Source organism: Nipponia nippon, unplaced genomic scaffold (genome assembly GCF_047370975.1).
Source record: "Nipponia nippon isolate SJK-2023a ecotype South Korea unplaced genomic scaffold, ASM4737097v1 scaffold_5, whole genome shotgun sequence".
NCBI lineage: Eukaryota > Metazoa > Chordata > Aves > Pelecaniformes > Threskiornithidae > Nipponia > Nipponia nippon.
The window spans coordinates 17,953,073-17,977,598 of NW_028262369.1; the positions used below are offsets into that span (position 1 = coordinate 17,953,073).

At 51.1% G+C, this 24,526-nt stretch overlaps 1 protein-coding gene across 2 annotated transcripts in view; it reads left to right on the forward strand.

The window, feature by feature from the left end:
* PRKCB (protein kinase C beta) overlaps positions 1-24,526 on the forward strand; it is a 135,692-nt gene that overhangs the window by 35,458 nt on the left and 75,708 nt on the right. For both annotated transcript variants that reach the window (XM_087731190.1, XM_087731189.1), the window contains exon 3: positions 17,866-17,948. In XM_087731190.1, the coding sequence (XP_087587316.1) occupies positions 17,866-17,948 (83 nt within the window). The remainder of the gene's footprint in view (positions 1-17,865; positions 17,949-24,526) is intronic.

Here is a 24,526-nt window from a genome sequence, read left to right on the forward strand (position 1 = left end):
TGATCCTCCTCCCCGGCCGGGTGCTGGTGCTTTGGTGGTGGTGTGGGAAGGTGCAGAGCATGGGGGGGACAGGGTGGGGCGTGAGGGAAATGTGAGTCAGCAGCCGCCCGTGCAGATGGAGCTGCTGCCTCGATAACGCTGCTGGGGGCCTGGCAGCACAGAGGTGAGTGCATGCTGCCGTGCTCGTACTTCAGCGCCCCCGGGGTCCATCCTCTGAACCCCCTCTTTGCCTTCAGCTGTGGAGGTTTGGGGCATATGCTCCTCTTATGGGAGAGCCTGGAAGAATCAAAAACTAAAGGAAACCTTACTCTGCTTCAGAGCTGTTGAAGATGAGCGTGCTTTCTGCTGGCGTGTTGCAGGAGGAAGTGGTTGAAATGAGAAGATAAAGTCCAGTCGGCTGCTCTCCTCTGGCAGGCGTGTGGGGGGGAGAGCAGCACAATCCCATGTCCCCCAGGGGCTCCAGGACCCTGCCTGGCCATGGCCAGCCACGCTAGGGGAGCAGACTGGGCTCGCAGGAGCATTTTCTGGCTTCCCACCACACAGGAGCAGGGATGGAGCTTCATCTCCTGCCATCTGGCAGGTCCTGTGGCTGTCTCATGGGCTAGCAAGTTCCAAAACACGCTGGCTAATGTAGGTCTGGATGAGCTGGTGGGGAGACCTGCGCGTTGATTAGGTAGAAGTGGAAGTGCTGAAGGACACGCTGTGCTGTGGTCTGACCCTCGGGCTGGAGGCTCAGGTGCCCAGCACCATGCTGGTGGCTCGCACAGCTGGGCAGAACGTGGCATGCAACAGTCTGCAGAAGAGAACAGCCAGAGATAAACTGAAAAGTATCTTGCGATTGTCTTGAACCCTCCCATTCACTTTTTGATAGGTTGCATGCATGGGAGGTGTGTTAGTGTCAGGAGCAGGTTGCGCCTGTGTTTAAAGTGCTGTCAGGGCAAATTCGTGCCTTGGGTTCCTGCTCTCTGCGATGGGCTGGTGTTGGCGAGCACTCGGTTATTTGGGGAAACGCTTTGCTAGTGGTGAGGCAGCAAAGCAGAGAAACAGTGAGCGTTTTGTTGTAGGAAACCCGGGACTGTGGCACAATTACACAAAACAATTGCAACATTTAATAAATGCTATGTAGGAAGTTTCACCTTACGAGGACCCTGGCTAACTGCTGCTTTCAGCTGTACTTAAATTAACGTGTTACCGTTTCTGGGTGTTCAAGAAACCCTTCAAACATCACTTTGTATGCAGAGAACAAAAACTCCCAAGATGCAGCGTGCTCAAAATAAGCCAGAGGCAGCAGCAGGGAAGTCATTACTCTTCATATCGGCCAAAAAAAAATGTTGCTGTTGTATTAACGATTTTTTTTTCCCCTGTGCTTCCTGAAAAGCAAAGGGACCGTGCAACAACTCGGGCGCTTCGGCGCGAGTCACAGGGAGGGCTCACCCGGTGCCTCACTACAGAGTTAGCAAAATTGCAGGGTTAGGCAGTCAGCACGGGAGCTCGCTGGCCCGGCGGTACCGGTACATTATGCCCACGCTATGTTAAGCCCTGTGCAGATGTAAAATGCATCCCACCCAGTGCAAGTCTCTCTTGAAACGCAGCGTTGGGGCTGCAGATCGGGTGGTGCGACGGGTGCACGGCTGAACGGGAGGTGATCCTGGCTGGTGGAGTAAGCCCTGCTGCGAACCATGGAAGTGTGTGGGATCTGGATGCTAGGGGGTGTATGTGATTAATACCGAGAAAATTAGCTCCTTAAATGAGGTGAGAAATAAACACCTGCACCCTTCTAGTGTTCTGAATAGATTTACTTTACAAATCTCCCCAAATTTGGATTAGTCTGATTTATTTAAAGCCTGTTTTTTAGAAATACATGGGGACAGAGGGGAACATGATTACAGGCCATGCTGTCTTTTTAGCAGTATAAAAATGCCTCCCAAACTTTGCTGTGCAGTAACTCTGTGTTTGTGGTCTACTCTTGATGTTGTCTTGGTCAAAGACCTTAAATTCTTCGCATTTGTAGGGCCAGTTTTGAACTCCAGCCCTTGACTCACCTGGTTACAGGTTTCTGGAAGTAACACAAGTGCTCACGAGTGCTCCTGGAGGGTAACTGGGAAAGAAGAAATGGCACTTCTGGCCAAGAGTGCTTGAGAAATTTCTCACCCGTGTATGGGCTTAGCTCTGTACCCTAAATAGACTGTCTAAAGGAAATGAGTGTGTTATCTTACAATATGTGCTCAGCATAAATTTGTCTTGCTGTAGTCTTCAGCAACAAAAAGCAGCTCAGTCTCTCTGGATCTCCAATGCCATGAAAACTTAATTTGGGTATCAGAATTATAAAGCCTCTTGGCCAGAGGCTTACGAGCACAGTGGTGTTCTCGCTCTGGTTTGACTTCCATCTATGGGTTTCAATGTGCTGCAGGTTCAGGAGGAAGACCCGGTCCATTTGGAGCACACCTGCACCCCGAGACACCATGGTGCCTTGGGGCAGTTGGGGTGGTGGGGACGCCAGCAGCAGAGGATGGTTACAGGTCAGCTGCTGAAACTTCATCATAGGCGTGGGGCTGGCACCTGATCCCATCGCCCTGAGATGCTCTGAGTGTATGCAAAGTCCATGATCTATACAGGAAACTGGTTTAATGCTTGCTGTTTCTAGATAAGGCTCCTTAATCTGCTTGCCTTAGTGAGGTGTCCCTGTTCCCAGGCTGGGGCCACTTGTACAGTTCCTCGCCCACGGCTTCTGGTGCACCACTGAGGCTTATGTGATACCAGCTCTTTTAGGCAGATAAAACCATAACATTCCTGAAAGAGATCTATTCAGATCCTGTTGCCTTTGTGGGACTTTGAGTAGCAGCTGCCCCTGCAGATCCTGCTGAGGTTCCCGAAGGGAACTTACAGAAACCAGCCCACGTCTCCCTCCAGGAGCTGTGGGAGTCTCCCGATCCTCTCCGCATAGTCTGACACCCTGGTACTCCCAGCAGGCTAATCCTCGGTCTGTAGCGTTTGAAAGGCATCTTTTGAGAAACTGTCATTAATTTTAAATCCCATCTGCGAAAGCATCACTGGAGGTTACCCTGGTTATGTCAGACAAGCCTGACAAAGCTGCTGCTGGGGTGAGCATCTTGAAATGCTGGTGGGGCAGAGAGACAAAAAACAGCGTTGTGATCAAATGCAGGGATTTTAAAATAACCATCCGATTGACCTGGGGCAGACAGACTGATGGTGGAAACGGAGGGCAGTCAGTAGTGGGTACAGAGGTTGGAGTGACTTTTCACTTGATGCTGCAAAGGTTGCGACGGTGCTTACTGCGGGCAGAGGGAGCGGCACAAGGGGCTGGTGCCCACCCTGCAGCCAGCTGTGCAAGGCAGCACCAGCGCCGGGAGAGGCAGGCAGGCACCGGGCTTCAGTCAGAGCTGGAATCGGGACAAGATGCGACAAGCTGTGGGAGGTGGTGGGACGTGGCCGCGTGGCAGCGGTACGCCAGGTGATGATGCATGCGCCATCAACTGTGTAAATGCTGAAAGATCCTTCACCAGCCTGGTGTCCCTGAAGCCTCCTGGCTTATTTGGAGGTGAAGGTAGTGTTATCTGAGCATTGCTACTTAATAATTACCTTGGTCTCTGGTTTTGGAAATAAGACAATGTTCAGAATATTAAAATTTAAGCAGGGGGAGGATGCGAGGAAGAAAATGGGAGTGAAGCTCCCGTCTCTGTCTTGGGCTTAAGTGACAAAATTCAGCTTTAACTGGGTTATGTTATTAGCACTTTGGGGGCTGGGTTTTTATCTTCTTCAAATAGGATTAATATGCTGTTACAAAAAGAAATGCGTCTTTAAAGCAAGCTAGCGGCCATCTTCTAGGGCTCTGAGATGCCAGTATAATAATTGGGCTGATGGTGGGTTATCTGCACCTGGGACTGCCCTCTTCTTAATGTTTGACTTGTTTTCTGGGTAGGACTGATCCTGCAGGGATACCTTTCCATATTTCTACCTCCTCTGAAGAGGCTGACCTGGAGTTCCAATTACAATATTAAATTACCAGGTCACCAGAGTTAAAGTAGGCTGCCAAGTTTTTAATGATCTTCTCTTTCTTGTCATGTGCGGGCTTTTTTTTTTTTTTTTTTTTTTTTTTTTTCCCCAAGCCTCCTTTCCATCTATGCACTTTTAATTTAGACCATCTGTAATTTAACACATCACAACAGCGAGGCCGAGGAGCGAGCGAGCGGTGAGTTGTGTAACTGGTGCAGGCGAGGCAGGGTTTTAAGAGGACTCAGTGTTCGTCCGCCCGGGACTGCTGCAGCTTTCCACTGTCTTCCAGCGCCTTCGTAAGAAATCCAGAGCTAATTGCCAAGACTGTTTAATCTGGTCCCTTGGGGCCTTGATTAATCACAGAGTGCTTATTTTTCATTTCTCGCTGGTGGAGATGCTGAAGGTGTCGTTGGGGGGCTGGGACAGGTCCTGAAGCTGTTGCGTGGGTGTTTGTGAGCGGAGCTGGCCGCAGGCACTGGGGTGTCCCCAGGGATGTCCCCGGGGACCCAGACTCCGTCCCCTTGCAAAGGGACCAGGCTCAGAGGGGGCTGCAGCAGTTTCCTCGATGCTGCCTGTCCTGTTTGTCTAAGGTAGAAACTGAGTTTATCCATCAATCCTGCATCTCGAGAAACCTCTCATCTACCTAGCCTCAGCCAGTGCCTGGGTGCTCTTCCTCCGACGGCTGCGATCCCCAGGGGAGCCGCTGAGACGTCAGTGTCCCTGCTTGCTTCGACCATCGCAGGATGGCTCTGTGGTCCGTAAGCTGGGGCTGTCCCGCTCCAGCCCGGGGCCGTCCTTCTCGCCACCTGAGGCCGTGACGAACTTCTCTGCATGCAGTATCATGAGGCTCGTAATTTGGGCTTTTAAGAAACAGGTTAGAGGGGATGTTAACATGGAAAGAAACAAATTCCAACTTGAAAAATTACCTGTTAGTGTTTCTGCAACGTGTCACCTGGCTATAATTAAAGATTAGAGAATGGCACGTTTCCCTCTCGTTCATTCAGGGCATCTGTCAGGGCCGGTGTGTAGGCAGTTTCATGGCTGGTACGGTTCCTCCTGGTTCTGTGCGTGGGTCTCTGCCACAGCACCTGGCACAGGGAAAAGGAGCAGAGAAGAAAGGTGTCTGCGATTCCTGTGCACTTTGTGCAGGGAAACATATTGGCGGCTTTGTTCTCATTGCTTTGAACTTCTCTGCTGGCCCTGGACGCGTCCCGGGAGGTGGCTGGGTTTGGAGAGCAGGCGAGCAGTGCAGCATGGTGTCTGCATGCTGCGTGGTCTGCGTGGCCGCCCCCGTTCAAGCGCTGGGGCGTGCAGCTCCGCTCGCTGCAAACAGCCTCTCCATAAAGGTTCCTGCAGGCAAGCCATTCTGCCAGGGGCTTTTGTTGGTCTCTTAATAGCGTGCTTTGTGGTGGGACTGGGGTGTGTACCTGCGTGACCATCCCTGCCTTCGCGGTCGAATGACAGGCACGCAGCCTGGGGAGCAAGGAGCAGTTCCCACGGGGTTTCTTTAGGATGCCAGGGATGAACGAGCCTGCTGGGGTGCTCTGCTCACTGCTCCCGAGTAGCTTTTTTGGCCCAAGCAATTTGGAGAGAAAGCAGGAGCTGAACTTTTGCCATGCCCTGGGTAGAGGGACCCACCCTCTGCCATGTCCAACAAACCCTGTGCCAGCAAGGGCTGTGAAAGCAGGACCAGCTGCGTTACCCGTGCTGCTTCCCGGAGCAGCACCCCTGCCTGGGCAGCCCCCCTTCCCTTGCAGCCTGGATGTGTCTTTAGGTGTTCCTCTGGCACAGGCAGTGGGAGAAATGAAGATCTTTCCCTGATCCGAGCTCTAATGCTGTCATCATCCCCTTCCCTGCCCACACTTATTATATTGCCATGGATGATTGATGTTCCTCATCCTGCCTGGCTTCAATACATTCATTGTCATGCAGAGGATGTTGTCAATTCATTACTGGTATTTCATATAAAAGCTGCAGACTTTTTTTTTTGAATGTTTTGTTCATATGTACTCAAATCCTTCTAAAAGTGCATGGCTGGGCTCAAAATATTTAACCCCTTTAAAAAAAAAAAGGAATATTGAAGATGTCTCTTTTAGGAGTGAACAGCAGAGTAGCCTTCTTCCCCCTGCTCTTCAGCGCAGCTGCTGTGGGCTGCTTGTGCGTGTTGGACTCTGCGGGCACTGGATTCACTTGATTTTTGTTGACAAGGTCTTACCCCGAGAAGCCACAAATGCCAGTTGTACCCCCCAGCTGTAGCACCTGAACGCTGCTGCTCGGCTTGGCATTGGAGGGTGATGTTCCCCAGTCGCTGGGCTGGGGTCGTGCGCTCCTGCGCTCCCTGGGCAGCCCCGGGAGGGAGGGGGCAGCCCTGCTGCAGCAGGGGAGGCGTTTGACCCTACATCTCCTATAGGGTTTCTCTGCCCTCCAGGTGCAAAGGGAGGAGCAAGGCTTCCTTTAAGAGTTCTGTAAGGCTGTATTTTCCTTTGTATTTTTGTATTCTTTGTATTTTCTTAAGTCCCTAAATTATGCAGGGAAATGAGTGCCCAGAAGCATCGCTTGCACTGAAGGAAGCGACAGGCTTTACAGGTGTGTGTTGGGGGGGATCTGAACCGCAGGCGCCTTTTGGGGGGTGGAACTGGAGCATGAGGAAAAGTCAGCCGTTCCAGGGGCACACGTGCAATTCCCTGGGGGAGCAATGGGTGCTGCTGGGACCAGCCAGGGACCTTGCTGGGGGTCAGAGCTGTGGAGGGGGGGACCGTGGGCAGCTGAGCGTGCTTTGAACTCTGACTTTGCCCACCATGTCCTCTCCCTCCCAAGGACCGAGGTTGGGTGCCACCACCGAGGGTCAGGGCAAAACTTGTGTTGGGACATGCTGAGTTCATCTGGCCCTTGAGCGTGAGAAACTGGAGGAGCTCAAAGAGCAGACAAGTCATAGCTGGCTTACAAGGAAAGGGCACAGATAAATGACAGCCACACAGCGAGCGCGGGGTATGTGGGAGGGATGGGGATAGTTACGCTGCTACCTGGATGTGTCGACAGCTTTCTGGGGCGTCTCTGGGGCAGTGTGGGTGGTGGTGTGGCGAGGGGCACGGGCAGCAGAGAGTCTCGTCTGCTGGAGGTGAGGGAGGGCTCAGCGTCTGCATCTGAGCTGGTCAGGTCTTGGAAATTAGGCAGGTGCTGCCATGCTGAGCCACGGGTGGGAGATGCCGTGGAAATATGGATGAGCACCAGAGCGTGGAGACAGCACAAGCTGAAAGGCTCAATCATCCATGAACTGCAGGAGGAGAGAGGGGAGGACGACGCCGGCATCTGCAGGAGCCTTCCAAAATACCCAGCCTGAGGCAGCGCGAGGAGCAGCCCGGATCCTGCCTGCTAAAACCCCTCAGCACCTAAATGCGTTTTCCTCCCCATGGTGGGGCATCAGTAATGCAGGAACGTTCCTGGGCACTCCTTAAACTTTTAATTCATGGAGAAATCGGGGACAGGGTAAAGCTGGGCTATTGCAGCTTGGGTTCTTGCCCAGCTTTGGAGGTTGCAGCAAGTCCTGCTGCCTGCGCCAGAGCCCGGTGTGAGCTGGGCTCTGCTGCCTGATGCTGCTGCTGAGAAGTGCCTCCTCCCCGAGCCGCCTCAGGCTCTGGCTGTGCAGTCGGGGCTGGGGGGGCTCGGCGGGGCTCACTGAGCTGCTGCTGGCCCTGCTGGTTCCTGCTGGCACAGCTGGCAGAGCCACGGCTGCTGCCTCGTGTGTTGCGCTGGCCAGGAGCGTGCATGGGACTAAATTATTCAGTCTGAAAGTGAATCTCTGTTACAGCTTGGTATGGGAGAAACGCTGATGAAGTATTTAAAGTCTGAGCCGCTTTTCTCTGAGCCGAGCCGAGGCTCTCTAATGTAAAATTAATGTCTTTGTGTCTCTGGAAATAGCTGCCAGCTCTGGCGTGGGTGCGCAGAGCGACGGGCACTGCCGGACGGTCGGCACTGCAGGCTTTGGGAGATGGCTCCAAGAGATGGGCTCTTCCTGCAGGATCCTGGATCTCTTCAGACACAGCCTTGTTCGAAAGCTAATATTGCCCCTCTTCCCCCCCCCAAACAGCAAGCAAGCAGAAGAGCGAGGGGTCAGTTTTCTTGGAGAACTGGGAACTCTCCCTGTAGAGTAAATGGGAGATGTGAGCAAAAAGCCCAGAGCTGGTACCAGGTGTGTGGGCAGACAAGGAGCCTAAATAAATTAGGATGTTTCAGTCTGCCCTTTCCCTAACAAGGATTTCATACAAGAGAGGATTTCTGCTCTTCAGGCACATAATCCCCGTTGCTGAGCTCCTCGCCTGGAAGGCTCAGTCCTTCCCGTGGTGCTGGGGAAGGGCCTTGGGGGGCTGGGAGGAGCAGGAGCATCCTCCTCTCCCTGCAAAAAGGGGAAACGGCATCGGCCAAGGGGCTGCTTGGTTGGGGACGGCTCATGGAGCCCATGGCAGGCCCTGATCCTGCACATGTTTGTGTCCATGCTCCATCCCTTTGCAGAGCCAGCCTGGGATGAGTAATGATGGGTAAAAGTCCTGCCTGTGGTGTAGGGTCTGACGTGGTCCCTGCTTCGGGAACTGCTGATGGGATCTGCCGGAGAGCAGAATGGACAGTGCCAATTGTTTTTATAATGGCTGGAAGATTGTATAGCTTTAAAAAATATATCGTGCTGCTTTTACTTCAGAAATACCAGGAAATGCAGTTTTATCTTCCTGGCACTGAATGACAGCTTTCTCAGCACTAATTTGCAAGGCTGGGCCTCTTCAAATCTGTAATGAAGGTTTCTTTGTACCATTGGCGCAGAATTAACTGGTCTGAATAAGAATCGCTTTCTTGGATTGAAAATCTTTGTAGCTGTTCAGGCAATCAGAGTCTTCTAGAAAAATAAGGCTGGCGAGACCTCGCAGAAGAGAAGCCTGCTGTCTCACTCACTCTTTTTCTCCCCCCCATCTTCCTTAAGAAAAACAGCTCTCCTTTTCTGTAAGAAACCCAAACTGTATAGAAATGCCTTCTTGCATTCCTTACCTCCTGCACCCCTCTTTTTATCTTTTGCTTGAATCAGCAGCATCTCCCCCTCTCCCTCCACCCCTGCTCCCCGGGGGCCCCTGTCCCCTCTGTTAACCTTCCTGCTTGTCCCGACTCCGGGATGCTGCTGTGCAGGTTGCCTTGCTGGGGCTGCATGCCCAACAGTGCAAATCAGCAAAACCCCAGTGGCCTCTACGGGATAAAAGTTGCTCGTCATTCCTTGGGGTTGCTGTCCCACGGTGGAGGCAGGCGTGGCCATCCTTGGGTCCAACGAGCAAACTAACACACGCAACCAGTGCATCAGCCTGGTGTAACCCCCAGGTCATTCCAGTCCCCGGAGCTGTTTCTTGGTAGGTTTCCATAAAGGAGAACTGCAGCCCAAAAATCCCAGAGCACGGTTGTTTTTACTGTGTCTCTCTGGAGCTGAGAACGGGAAAACCACTGAAGTCTGATGTGGAGCTGAAGATCTTTGTTGTGTTGTGAGAACTCCAGAAAGCTTTTAACCAAAGCTGGGGATTAAATCCAAATAGCACAAATTTTAGCTCAGCTTCTCTCTATGTGCTATAAGTGATTAAAGGCTGTAAAGTGCTGTCAGAAATTCAGGGCTTCCCCTCCTGGAAACCTTCTTCCCCGTTATTTTATGATTACCATGCTTCACTGACTTTGTTTGATGTAGCAGGTCTTATTTTTTAATGTGGCAATGGAAAATTGTGGGCAACTGCTGGCTGTGGTGCATTTCAGTACATCATCGGGGCAAAGCCGGGCTAATGCATCTGACCCCGTGGGTTTGCCCAGCGTAGGTGGATCAACACAAAGCTCTTTTAAAAAATAGGGGTTTTTTTTTGCTTATTTTGCTTTCTCCAGTTTTGATAATCCGAATTCCAAGCTGTTTCCTGACTCTCATGTTATTTAGGAAGTGGAAACGTTATCCAAATGAGAATTTCCACATGTTGTAAGGGAGTAGCTACGCACTGAGATACGCTTGAAATAATCTTTGAGCTTCATGATATTAGAACCATCTGCTAAAGCACGGCTCCGTCAGCTCTCTGGGGAGGTTTTAACTCCTCCCTGGGTTTGATTTTCGGATGAATCTTGCTTGATCCTTCTGGCTCTGTTAATTCTCCATCTGTCTGCCTTACTTGACATACCGTATCTGAGACTGTTCTTGGTGCCTCCAGACCTCTCCCTTGCCCAGCAGAGATGGACAAAGGGCTTCCCTGCAGCGGGAATGCGTATTCTGGGAAGAGATGTACTAGAGGGGAAGCATTAGAGGTGACTTCCCTGAATTATTCATTGCACGAAGGACTTGGGGAAAATTGATTAGCCCCTTCTTCAGAACATCAGAACAAGGAGTTCATGCAATGAAATTAGAGCAACAAATGGAGATCAAATAAAAGGCAACACTGCTTTATGCAGCATGGAGTTGCTAGGCAGGGTTCATTCCTGCAGGAAGTCATTTGTCACAGTGTCTGGGTTTTTGAAGAGGGCTGGATACCTTCCTGCCAGCTAATGACGTTTCATGTGGGAGATGAGGCTAATCAGATCTCATGTGGCAGGCTCCAAGCCCATAGCATGCAGGGGTCAGGAAATGATTTATCATCTTGAGCCAGCCTTGCTCTGCTTGCCAGGTACGTTGCAGGTTTGTGCTCTCCTGGCATTTTTAAGCCCTCAGCTGTGGGCTGGTGCCAGGGCCCTGTACAGGTGGCCAAGAGTTTGTCTCAGGGTTGCTGCAGCTTGTCGGCAGCTTTGGGGCTCTCCTGGCTTTTCTGGGCTGTGTGGAGATGTGGTGCTTCAGGTGGCACAACGCCACTGCTTTCCCTCCAGCATCTGTGGCCCTTTGCAGTCATTCATCCAGCTCCTTGCACAGAGTGGATCCATGCAGCATGGCCAGGGTATGGGGCAAGGCAGTTTTCCCTCTAGAGTGTGCTTCTAGCATCCCCAAAATCTAATCCACAGCAAGGTCAAAGTATGCTGGAAAAATGGGGCTCCAAAATACCCCAAAAGATCGCTCTGACCAGGACTGGCCACTGCACTGGATAAACGTGTGTGCTGGCAGTAACAGCATGGGCAGAGAATGCAGCTCCAGCGCTTGGGTCTGCTGCTGCCGTGCTGCTGTCCAGGACAGACTCAGCAGTCTCAGGCACTTGGAGTTTGCAAATAAAACGCTAACCCTGAGACTTTTCTGGGCTTTCATATTCCTCAGAATACCTGTGCTCACATTGGGCTGCCTCCCTGGGTAGTCTGATGGCAGTATAAGGAGCTTAAAGCTTTGATAAAGGGCTTTTCCTGGGCAGAAGCCACTGGAACTGGGAAGGATTTTTGTATTCTAAGAGCAAATCTTTCAGCATTGTTGTATCTTTGGGCAAACCGCCCAACTGTCTGCTTTTGGGAAAGCATCTGAATGGAGATAGAGCATGTGAGGTGAGCTATGGTGCATATGGTGGGGAAACTCTTTTGCATTTGTTTACATTTTGTAAACAGAAAAAAAGAAAATACTCTGAAGGAGAGGGAAGGTGCGCGTGCAGGCGACGCAGAGCAAACAAGCTCTGTCTTTGCGATAAACAAACCTGGTGAGGCAAAGGCAGCGATACCTGCGTTGCTCATTAACGGGGGAAGTCAGCATGGCCAGGGCTGCTCCTGCTTCTCCCCAGGCTGCCGCGTGGAGAAGGGCAGAGCCCCAGGCTATCGGCTGTGGGAGCCCCTTGCACGGGTGGGCTTCGGCATCATGGGCGGGGGCTGCTCCCTGCACAGGGTAGGCAGGAACAGGGGGGACCACGCTCCTTCCGCAGCCCCCAAGAGCATGGGGTGGACGGGTGCATCCCCCTGCCCAGGGCTGCCAGCTGCCCAGCCTGTCCTGGCAAGCCTTGAGGGGCATAAATGCTGGCCCGGTCATGCTGCAACGTCCCTCCCTGTCCCCTCCAACAAAGAGGTTTTTACTGCTTTCACTGGGAGCGTTGGAGGGACAAGGGGACTTTCCGTTCCTGCAGGACTGGCTACACCATAGTGACAAGCTGCAGTGGCTGCAAGGAGATTCCTTAGTGGCTCTGCCTGGTGCCTTACTAACTTGGATGCTTGTGACGGGTCCCTGTGTCCTCGGCTAATTACTTGGTGTGCCAGAGCCCTGTGCAGCTCTTTGAGAGCACAGTGTTGGGAGGTGGCTGTTCCCGTCGGCCCTCCCACACGTCGAGGTGATGTACCTTAAAACCTGCCTGGCTGCTCCTGCTTCACGATGCTGGAAGCACCTGCTCTTCTCTAATTGCACTTTGGTTAATGTCGAGGTCTGTCCTCTCTTATTTTTTACTTTCACTGAAAATTTTATTATTCACTCTATCCTGTTGACTTGCAGGACAACTGCTGGGGTCCAGGCACGGGGGCAAGACCTTGCCCTACAGCAAGGGCACACAGAGCAACCGCGAGGCAGGCAGTGCTGGAGGGAAGGCATCTCCAAGATCAGCTCATGTTGGTCACCAGCTGTGGGTCTGTGATGACAAAAGTCCTTAGCAATTAGGAGACTTCTACCCAGCTTCTTGCAGCAATATTTCCATGCAATGCTGTTAAGTGCTGGATTTGTCCCTCCTGCCATTGCCGAGGACACACCAGGGGCTTCTGTCTGCTGCAATAATTTGCAGCATTGTTCCCAAACATGCAAACGTACGACTGCTCCCAACCGCACGCTGTTAAATAAAGCTTTAATTTGCTGGCCTGTCTCCCTGCGTTCAGCAGCCTGGTTTGGCTGGCTGTCAGCGGCCTGGAGCTGAGGGATGCTCTGCCTACTGCTGAGCTGTGCTAGCAGCCCTTGCTTCCCCAGGAGCTCCCTTCCCATGCTGGAGGTGCAGCTGGACATGTGGTCTGCAATGTTCATACTCTTGTAATGCATTTTGATAAGGTTTTTCTGGTTGACAGGTTCTGTGATCAGCTTGGGAAACTGCTTTATGGTTTTTCTCGAGGATTTTTCAGCAGTGGTTTAGGCCAAGGAGCCTTTAGGTGTATATATGTATTTTTTTAAGCAACACCATTAGCTTTTTATCTCTTTTCATCCTTCAAAATAAGGCTGGTTCCTAGGGTTTGAAAATACCCTGTTGCCCTGTTGCTATTGTGGTTTCTTGGCTCTGAAAACCAACCTTCTAGGAGGCCTTTCTTCCCAAAACTGCATCAGGATCACAGGGAATGGAGGTGCGTGATCTTACCCTGACACTTTGGTCCAAGTCTCCCCAGATCTGAGAAACTGTGCTGGGGCTGCTATTAAAAATGTGTGTTCCAGCAAGTCTCGTAAGCCTGTGGAGAGTCACTGAGCTCCAGGGCTCTACCTCTTGTCTTTTGTTGGGTTTTGTAGCCTTTACTTCCCCCGAGACAGAGATGTCTTCCCAGATGCCTGAAATGGAGATAGCTCTAAAGAAGAATTTAGAGCCAGTAAACATTCTTGCATTATGTAATAAGAAATGGTAAAGGTTAATGTTTCATTTTTGTTGTATATAAATGACTCAGGATGTTTGTAGCTCACCAGTGGGATTTGATAACTTTATTATCCATATAATAAGATTTACAAATTAACTGTCTAATTAGCAACCTGGGAAAACTGCTGCTTGTACTGGAGTTTCTAAACTGACAAAGATACAGGCTTAAAATGCTGAAGCGTGATGAAACCAGGAGTGGCACGGCAGCGCTCGTCCTAGCAGAGCTGCCGTAGCTGCCTCGTTGCCTGCCCTGGTACCATGCTTGTGGGGAGCCAGCGCCCGGCTCGTGCTTGGCAGGGTGGAAAGTGAGCAGTCGCTTCCCAGCGTAACACACGGGATTAGTCACAGGAGGAAAGATCTATCAAATCTTCTCACATCTCTTGGGTAGGATGCACGTTTAGGAGTTAAGGCAGGATTACTGGCCTAAGCTCCTATACCTGATTAATTCTATTGGCCCTTTTTTTGCATGGATTGACTATTTACCTAAGCATGCATGAAATGTTTGAATGGATCTTTCCAAGGCTTGCAGAACTTCCTTTGAGGCATTGGATGCAGAGCCCACACCGCTGCAGTCAGCGGATAGCCTCTTGTTTGCTTTGGATGCATAGGGAAGTGTTAACGCTTCACCATCTTCCAACAGATTGTCCTTACAATCTGTATTAGTATTGATTGCTGGAGAACCTGCTATTCTTGCTAAATATGCAGTTGCCACAAAGATGACTTGCAGTGACTCGGATATCATCTGCTTAATTGAACTGTAATATGAATGTTTTGATCGCACGACAATTATTTTGCCAATTGAAGAGAAAATACTGCATTTCTAGTGTGTTCTTTAGGTCCCTGCTCAAAGGGCAGGAGGTGTTATCTGTGTGTGTATATTTAATGTCATCTTTAATAATTAAACTCTTCAGTGAAACCTTAAAAGAATATGGGGGAGAGGCTGCAATAACAATCTGGGATGGTTTTGAGCTTCTCAGACATTGGCTTTCTAATCTCTCTTGCCACTAGAAATGGGTATTTCACCTCTTCTGCTTATGCAAGTGGAAATGTAAAACGAATGTGTTCTGCTTTCCTAGTGTCTTTGCAGAGGCAAGAGCGAGCAGCTCGCCTAGGGTTGGTGTGCACACACGTGCGCTTCGCTTGCTCCAGTCCTCCTCTCGCACGGCTGTGAGGATCAATCACTTGGCTCTGTGCTCTTTCCCTTGCTTCTTCAAATTCCCTCTTTGTTTCTCCTTATCGCCTAAGTTCTGCCTGTCAAATTAAATGTGTAATGAGCAGAGTATAGAAAGCCACTGCAGATTCTTCTTGTGCACAGCAGAACTTAAGACTTTGATTTTGATTTTTTTTTTTTTTTTTTAATCAAATGCATTTGAAACTCACAGCTCTGCTGATGTAATGCATCTCCTGGCTATGCAGTGCAGACTCCGGGGAGCGATGCATCCCTGTTAACGTGCTGGCAGAGCAGGGTCCGGGTCCTGTCTGCCTGGTGCAGAGGGCATCCAGGAGCATTGCTTTTGAAAGCAAAGCACCGTGGTTTTCTGTGAGAATAAGAATAGAAAGGTCAGATTTCCAACCTTCCATAAAGTAAAGCCAAACTGACAGCCTGCCCTTGCCCTGTTCAGAGGAGGTGCATGTGGAAAGTAAAGCAGTGAGCACATACAGAAATAGCTAAGGTGGTGAAGCTGCTATTACAAGGGACAGAAACAAACCTTTTTAATCCCCATCATACCTCCAGTGCTCAGTGTGCTAGTAGCAGTGTTTGGGGAGGCTGCTTTCCTCTGCCTGCTCTTGAATTGCAGGAAATTTGTCGTTGCACCCAGCGCTGCTTAGGTGGGGTGTGCTCAGCCGGACGAGCGCTGCTGGCAGGGCTGGTGGCGCGTGGGTGCTGGCAGGGCTGCCCTGTGTTCAAAAGGGCTTTCCACGGAGCTGCCGTGGGGGTCAGCTCGGCAAGCAGACAGCGCACCGCGTTACGTGGGTCTGTTGAGAGAAGGAAGGAGCGGTTAGGAGATGGGAAGAGTGTGGCAAGGAAATCTAGTAATGCCAGGCAGGTTGCGGCGGTGGAAGAGGCAGGTTGGTCGGCTGTCGTGCCTTTCGGAAGAGATTGGTGATGGCTTCGTTCTCCGAAGCCCTGGGGAGCCAAGCCTGGCCCGTGCGTGGTGGCCTCCCTGGACGTATCCAGCCGGAGGAAGGCTCCAGCACGGGCAGAGCCAGCGGGATGCTGGGTGCCAGGCAAGGGGTGGGAGGGCAGCTGCTGCCAGCGCCTGGTTCACGCCGTGCAAAGTGGGACCGGGTGTGACCCGTGGGTGAGCCACGACTGGTGGGAAGACCGGTACGGACAACTCCTGCTTGTTCCCTTCTCCAGCTTCTGCCACCCCAAAGGCAGGAAGGTTATTTTCCCCGAGCAGGAACAAATATCGCTGTCCCCAAAGTCCAAAAGCTTCTTAGGAGCTGGGAAAGCACCAAAGGACCTGCTTTTCTTGCTTTACCTTTTTTTTTTTTTTTTTACCTCTTCAGAGTCAGGTTTGTATTGAACAGCATTTTTATATGGCATAGAGGAATGGCATTAGGAAGTTCAGCCTAGTAACAATGTTGTTTCTTCTGTTGAACTGAAATTATTCTGGCTCTGCTGGGAACCCCTCACCGCAGCCTAGATGTTGACATCAGCGTGCAACCTCCCAACAGTGCCTGTGCTCCGGAGTGTCGTGGAGCCTTATTGAGTTTATACACACACTTCAGGACAAATCTTTGCTAATAGAGTTCTAATTTCTTCCTTCCTGCTTCCCAGATGCTTCTGTCTCTGCATACAAATGACAGAAATGGTGAATAATGTTTTCAAGAAAATGTTTATTTGCTAGACTCAGAAAAGCAAGTGAGAGGTCCTACAAGGTGAGAGTTCTTGGCAGCTATTGTGCCTCTCAAACCTTCTGGGTTTGTTTTTTTTGTAATGAAACATGTGAAAAGGAAAACAAGTTTAAAGCTGGATGTGGCAGGGCACAGTAAGGGGATTGTGAGTTTAATGGCAAACGTCACTTGTCTTTTCCTTGTTCCTTAGGAAAAGTCTGATATCAAGGCAACTGAAACTTGCTTCATTTTTGCGCTGCTCAGTTTGTTTTATGTGCTCAATTTCTCTGAAGCCTGGTAGACTGCATCTCATCTTGCAGTTGCTCTTTCATTCAGTGTAACTACAGCTCTCGGGAAAAGGACGTGGCAAATGAGACACATGAGACGGAGCTGAGTTTGGTGCCCAGGTTTCCCCCAGGCAAAGGCAGCCTTTGCACAGCTTTGCTTTGTTCACAAAATCAGCACTTGTTCCCTTTGCTCCGTTCCTGCCTGGGCTCCCTTCATGCGCGGTGTTGCCTCGGAGCTGAGGTCCCATCCCTCGGGATGGGGCACGGTGCGGATGCGGTGCAGGGCACGGTTGGACCTGGGGGGCTGGCAACCAGGAGGAGGTGACGTGGGGTGTGAGGTGGTGCCTCCATTCCCCGGACCTGGGGCAACGTGGCAAACAAAGCAGTAGTGCCACCTCCAGCTGCAGGGTGAGGTGGGCTGAGACCCTCGGAGAAGGACCTGGGCCATCAGTTGAAGTTATCTACAGTGGCCAGCGGCCTTTTTAAGATCTACCACTGAAAGTAAGGTGCTTACTTTGGCATTTAGGGAAAAAATTAGCCTTTAAGTACAGCGCTTTGACTGCACAGACTGCAAAAATACTGCCGGCAGCTTCACATTAGCATGTGCTATAAGGGTTTGCTGGTTTAAGGGATGTGGATTTAGCTCTGGATACTCATACTTGAAAGTCTGGGTAATGGCATGTTGGGACTAATTTTCCTGCGCTGTTCCCAGAAGGGTGACTGTCATCGACATGCATGCGTGAGGAGAGGAAGACGTACGTGTCTTCTGGTCTGGCAAATGGAGGCTGTGGAGTTGCTGAAGAAAAGCAGAGCTGTGGGAGGAAAATTGCCCACCTGTTCCCATCGGTACAATCTTCCATTTTTGGACACATGCACTTTTCAGCTCAGATACCCGCAAATGCCAGATTCTCCCTCTTTTTATACGCGGTGGTGACCTCAGAGCATGTGCAGTGAGTGACAATGAGCTCAAAGCGAACATAAGGGTTCCCAGCCCTCGTCTGAAGTTTGTTCAACATTTTGCTTCTGCTTAGTTTTACTGAAATGCCTGGTCCAGTTGACGATAATCAGTAAGGTTTAAAAATCTGCCACGGGTTTGCTTAAAGAAACCTGCTTACAGTCCTAGATGTCTCTTTTCATAAATCAGACATAATAGCTTTTTATTTTTTAAGCTCTGGGTTCACGTGGTGCAAATGCCTTAATGTACCCCTGACGCTGTCGCTGTCTTCTCTTTGCAGTTTGCTGCTTCGTCGTGCACAAGCGGTGCCATGAATTCGTTACCTTCTCCTGCCCCGGTGCTGATAAAGGCCCTGCTTCGGATGTAAGTACCCGCTCCAGCGCCTCGAGTGAAGGCACAGCGCGGTGGTTTGTGGATCACTCTGTTTCACAGCAATTTGCAGAAGATGTTCCCCCAGGTTTCTTGGCTGATGACACTTCTGTGCCGTTATTTCACAGGCATCTCTAATTCATTGTTATTCGTAGCTGTGTGGGCTCTCGTATATTTTTGAGACACTTAAAACACCTTCAAATCATCCAATAACTTGCTCTCAGCAGAGCAGGGAGAATGTATGGGAATGCAGAGATGTTTCAGCTTGGGGCCGAGTCTGCAGCCTTGCCCCGTCTCCCTTTTGACCCTTGAGTCGCAGCCTCAGTTTCCCCATGGGTAAGACAATGTTTCCAGGGTCTGCCACCTGAACCAAGGTTTTAGGTTTGGGGTTAATGAACATGCATTAAGCACTAAGTGCTGAAAAGCTGCTTTAAGACTTTGGCCAGCATGCCCTGAGCTGAAGAAGACTCTCTCTTCTGTCAGGGCTTGGTTTGACATCTTGATCCATTCCTTTTGTCACAAGTGAAATACCTGAAAGAATTAGCTGTCGTTTAACCCACCGTGTTGCTAGACTAGAGTCAGCCCCGGGGACTGTGCCTGTCCTTGTTCCTCCTCAGCTCGTTACTTTTTTCTAAGGCATCACTGCCCTGTGTCGTTATTTCAGTGTCAGTCTTGTGTTGCCCCGTGGTTGTTCGGCGCTACCTGGGGTCAGGGCTCTTGGCCACTCGCCTGCAGCATCCCTGCTCCTCACCCTGGGGGCTTCTCACTAAAAGTAGGCGCAGTTTTTTCAAGTCTGTTTCATATCACCTTGCAGGTTTAATTAAACCAAGATATATGTTTGGTCTTCTCAAGGTGAAAAACAAAAAAACCTACAGGCATATTTCATGCTTGCTTGTGATTTGCATGGTCAGTGTTGCTGCGTTGGCTCTGACTCCCTCAGAAAACACAGAACTGACCAGGCAGCATCATCGAGGACAACAAAATTACTGGGAAATACTAGTTTAGGTGTAACTTTTGGTCTTTGAAAAACCAGAAAACCACCCAAATGCCCAGTGACTAAGTCCCCATCCTTATCTTCACAAGGGCTTAATTTCCTGGTGAATTCCCCGGGCTTTTGGGGGCGAGTGGGAGAGCTGGAGCAGCAGAGCGGAGCTGGCTTAGGCTCCCCGGCGTGGTTCTGCCAGCGCCTTTCAGGTCTGTCTGGCAGTTTTTGTGTTTTACCGTGGAAACTAGCTAATTTGGGGAACTGCTAGGAGAAAAGAGATCGAATTGGGGAAACGACAGTGCACCACAACTCTCACCCTTAAAAATAGAACCAGTGGGAGCAGGCAGTGTAACAGGCAGCTGAAGGTGGAGGCTAAACACACGTTGTCAGTCGCCCTGCCCGAAATGGAGCTGTGTGCCGTGATTGTGATAAATGGGAGCTTTTGGGGACGGGGGTGAGGCTCGCAGGGAAGGGCCGTGACAGCTCTGAATGGGGCAGAGCTGGGGGGTCAGCCCCGTTAGGGTGTAGCGTTGGGCAGGGAGTCGTGGGCAGGGGCTGCCTGTGCTCCTCGGGCAGATGCTGCGAGGAGAGGCTGTGGGGGGACGTGGAGGGGAAGGGCTGAGCGTGGGTCACGGTGGTCTGGGATCCTTCACCCAAACTGCGTTTCTTTTCCAGCCAAACCAGGGGGCAGGCTTGCTGGCTTCTCTTTTTGTCTGGTTTCTCCTTCCGTATGTGTGTGCTGCATTTGGGGCATTTCTAGGTCAGATCAGAGAAATCTGGCTGGGCTTTGGTCCCAAAGAACCACTGGGCAGCTCCACTGCAGAGCTGTCGGGGACCTCGGGCAGGGGGACGGGGTGGGATGGTACCTGACACCCCCCACATCCCCAGAACTGCCCTTGAACCTGGTTCTAGCTCTGGCTCTAGCAAAGCGGTGACTTTATCCCAATGCCCAGTTTGTGGCTGATCAAGGGACCTCCCTGTGCAAAACCTTGTTTTGACCCTGAGCCCCTGATGTCGGATTTCCCGGGGCACATGCGCTTGCAGCCCCACAGCCCCCCCGGCCCTGGCTGCACAGTGTGGTGCCTCCAGCGTGTCCCGAGGATACCTGGCAGAGTGTTAATTGTAACGAGCTGATAATGAAGCTTTTGGCTGTTTCCCACAGGCTGAGCTGCCCTGGTAGGCGTCTTGCAGCTTGCCCAGGTTGGTGCCGCAGCAGCCTGGGTCCTGCTCCCGTGTGCTGCCAATGTGGCTGCGGGGCGTGCTGCAAGAGCAGCCCCAAAAAAGGGTGCTTTCAGACTTCAGCTTGTGCACAGTTTGATAAGTCCAGTTTTATTTCCACTTCCCACCAGGCAATTAGTTAAGATATTACATGGGTTTTTTTAACCCCTGCCCTGGGCACTTTGCATATAACTATCGCTTTTCTCCCTGAAGGCTTTCTTCTCCATAGGGGCTACTGCTAATTGCGGTGTATTGGTGGCTATTGAACCTTAAAAATTAGTTGGTGGAGGGGAAAAGGAGATGCAGTAGAGATGCCAACCCAAGAGAGACTAATGCATCCATGACTACTCTGGTCCTGCAGACTGTTGGGCCACAACACATCTTTATGAACCTGAAGGTCAGGAGAGGCTGCTGGGGTCCTGTCCGAACACCCTGACCCCAAAGCAGTTAGCAGGGTTTGTTCCTGGGCCCGGGTGACAGCCGTACCCTCTGCCTGAACTGTGGCATCTGGGTGTTTGCGGCTCTATCCTGCACAGCCTCCGTGGGAGCAGCTGTGGCACTGATGGCCCTTTTTCTGGTGGTACAGCAAACCCGAGGGGAGGGTGGCAGGGTGGCACTGGTGTTGGGCTGCAGGGCACAAGGTCCCGGGGTCTTTGCTGTGCATGGAGCAAGCAGGGTCTTCCAGCGAGGCGTGGGCAGGAGCTGCTGCCTGCTCAGTGCGTTGCTTACAGGGAGTAAGGCGGAGGCGGTCAAGGACGGGGCTCCATCACTCTGCTCCTGGGACTGGGCTCGGCTGGGATAAAAGCATCCCTCTGTCTCCATCTCTGGATGCTTTGGGCCTATGCCAAAGGGGCACAATCGGGATCCATGCTGGGGAGCATGGTAAGGTCTGTGTGTGAGCGTGCACATGTGCACACACAGTGTGCCCACACGGCGTTTGTCCCAGCACGCTTGTCGGGAGCGGGTAACTCAAGGGGGTGGAATTGCATGAGAGGGAAGCGATGGCTTTGTACCACTTGCCTTCATGCCTCTGTTTTTTTCTGGGTAGTTTCACTCATTGCCTCTGCTGCTGCTGCTCTGCAGTGGGCGCCTGCTGTAACAGGGCAAGGAGAACTGGAGAAGGCATGGGGAAATGAGGTAAGGGTGGTAGAAGGTAATCTACTTTCCCTTTCCCTTAGGGTTGAGTTTGGCCATCCAGGGAAGCTAAGAAGCTTGCATGCACATGTCCAGGTCCCTCTGCACAGTGCCAACGCTCAGGGTGTGGGTAATGTGGCAGACGCCCTGCCACTCGCGCTGCCTGCCCTGTGCCCGCTGGGCAGCGAGGCGTGTCGGGCTCCCTCCATCATGTAGCCAGGGGTGCTGGAGGTTTTACAATGACCTTTGCTGCTAAGTAATGTCATGCTGTGAGATTCCTTCTGGCCATGCGGATTTAGCTCTGACACTCACGCTTTCTCTCCTCTATTCTCTGTCATCTAAAACATGTAAAGAAAATGGCAGCAAGGCCCACTTGCGGGTCTAGCACCCTGCAGACCTGATTCAGGCTACAAGAGCTATATGTCATATATCCAAAAATATATAAGTTTAGGTATGTATTTAGATATTTGTGCACACAGAGGTGAAATGTTATTTATAAGGCTGCTTTAGGTGCAACGTAACCAGAGAAGGAGCTGCTGTCTGAGCAGAACCCCCGGGCTCCCATCCCTGGCTGGGCTGGCGGTGGGGCTGGGTGGCTGCAGGCACCCAGAGAGGGTGATGGCAGCAGGCAAGGGGGCTGCTGGCCCCACAGCTGCAAGTGGCCCCTTGCTGCTGCAGCAGCCCTGGGAGCGGCTGGGTGGGTGCTCCGGGGCGCTGTGGGTGCTTCTTGGGCGGCAGAGCTGGGAACCCTCCCTGGTGTGGTGCAAAACCAGCAGAACAGTGCCAGCAAAGGCGATCAGGGCAGAGGGAGGTGGAAACACTGAAACCACTTAACCTTGCTCAAGGAAAAGGAGGTTGGCAGTGGGAGAGCAGGGACGGCTGTGATCCAGATGCCGCCTCCGGAGCTTTGCTCAGGCGTTGGGCAGCCTGCCCGCCCAGGCGCTGCTTTCTCATCCTTGCTCGTCATCTGGATAGCAGCTCGCATCAGGCAGGGAAGGCAGCAGGTACCAGGGAGATGCTTTGCCTGTTTCTGCGCGGAGTTTTGGCCAAAGGTGGATGCAATGCTTTTCTTTTTCTCCCCACCAGCCCTGTCCAAGCTGGGGCAAGCAAGGAGCAGCGAGGAGCCCTCGGACAGCCTGGTCCCGCTCCCCGAGCGCAGCCCCTTGGCCCCTGCTCAGCAGGTCTCTCCCACCCTGCGGCCCTCTGGCTGGCTGTAGGTTACTGTGGGCAGCCTCTGCCTGAGAAGAGAAAGGTCTAAATTAAATCTAAGTTGTCGTATTTTAAGAGGCACCACTTGATACCAGGGCATGCATAAAGGCCCTTGATGGAATTCTCTATTGCTTGCTATTATTGCTGGGTGAGAGTTGCCTCTGTGGCTCATTGAGCAGATGGGTAAAAGCTGCCCAGTTGGTGTTAATTAATCTTTAATACATTATTTCTGAAAACAAAGAGAGGAATGCAGATGCTTGGGACTTAAAGCAGGGAGCAAAAATGGCCCTTTTGTAGCGGGATTTTTTTGCCATTTAGCAAAGCCCTCTGGGAGGCTGGTTTGTACCCCTGCACAACTGTCAGCTGGGGTGCATGCAGGGCAAACTTTGTTCCTTCTGCACTGGCAATCAAGCTTCTTACAGCAATATAATCCTTAAGGAGCTTTGAATCAGGAGATGGAAAACTACCACAGCAAACAGCAATGTCCTGTCTGCTTCGGGAGTGATCCGAGAATAGGGGCTTCATTTTGAACTGATGCGAAGCTCAAGTTTTCCTCTGTGCTGTTGTTGCTAATAACCACGGCATGAATCCAGAGCGACCCATAATTATGTCAAATGCTGCTAGCATCTAGGTTGTAACGATTATAGCTATGCATTTTTTCAGTCGATGCAGCAGTCTGGTAACTGTCTTTCCTTTCACAGACATTAATATCCAGTGAAATCTGGCAGAAAGAATGAGTTTACTTTATTGCATTTGTTTAAACCTTGCGGTGTGTTCGTCCTTACAGTGGCCCACGTGATTTTGCTGAGCTGGAGAGGGAAGAGACACATTCAGTGAGATGGCATCCCTGTCCTCGGCATCTGCAGGGGCAGTGCAGAGCGGCGGCTGGAAGAGGCTGCTCTGGCTGGGGCTGCAGACAAGAGATGCTGCAGTTCCAGCCAGATCCCAGCCTGGGCTGGAGCTTTTAATGCCAGCTGGCTGCTGGTTTTCATCCCCAGAGCTGCTCTATTCTCGTGTGCTAGTCATGGAGCCCGGGGAAAAAAAATATATTAAAAAAATTTTTTTTTCTAACTTTGCTCCTTGATCTCTGTATCTTGTAGTGCTTCATAGTTACTTGAGAATCAAGGAGAAAAACATTGTGCATCCTGTAAAGTGCTTATGGTATATATGGATGCTTAATTTTAAGCACCTGAGTTGTGCTAGTTATTTAAATAAAACTCTTCTGTTTAAAGTTAAGTATGTGCTTAAGTGCCTTATGGGATGGTGGCTTGTGCATGTATCAAGCAAATAAACCTGGGGGAGGCTGACATTTTACACTTCTCGGAGCATAACAAAATAACTGGAGAGCAGTGAAATGTCAAAGTCTCTTTCTGTTACCGTTGACTAGTCCTACTTCTGGAGCAGTTTTCTGTTTGATCTGGTTGTGTTTGAGCCTCCTTGAGGAGATCGAGTGTGTGTGTGTTTAACCTTGCAAAGCCTACCGAGTAGGAATCTTCCATCTAAGGAGAGGAGGACTAATTATACAGCGATGATGGGACCTCTAAGTAAAAAAAAAAAATAAAAATTGCTTCTTGCAATAGAGAATGAAGCTGTAGCTATAAATGCTGGTACTGAAGGCACCGGGGCTGCTTTCATGCTAGATTGCTCTTAAGTCATGGCAGGATTTTTTTTATTTTTTTGATGGCTGAAGATGTGATAGTGGGTCTGTGTTTTGGGCAGCGGCATTGCTGACGACAGCGTGGCTGTTACACAGTACTGGCTAACTGAAGGCAATGGCATTTTTACTATTTACGTCTCTAACTTGGTCCAAATGTGTGCTGTGCAGAGCTTTGAAGCACTGGCGATGAGGGCTGCACCGCTGGGCTGGGCTCCCACGGCTGCGTGGGCATGCATTCCTCCAAATGGTCTGAGCTTCACCATAGCTTTCGCATTAATGTGCCATCAGGTTGTGGTCTTTCCCCTGCATCCCTGAAGTCAAAACTGGTGAGCTGTTCCAGTGAGGATGGCCAGCCCAAACCCACCAATT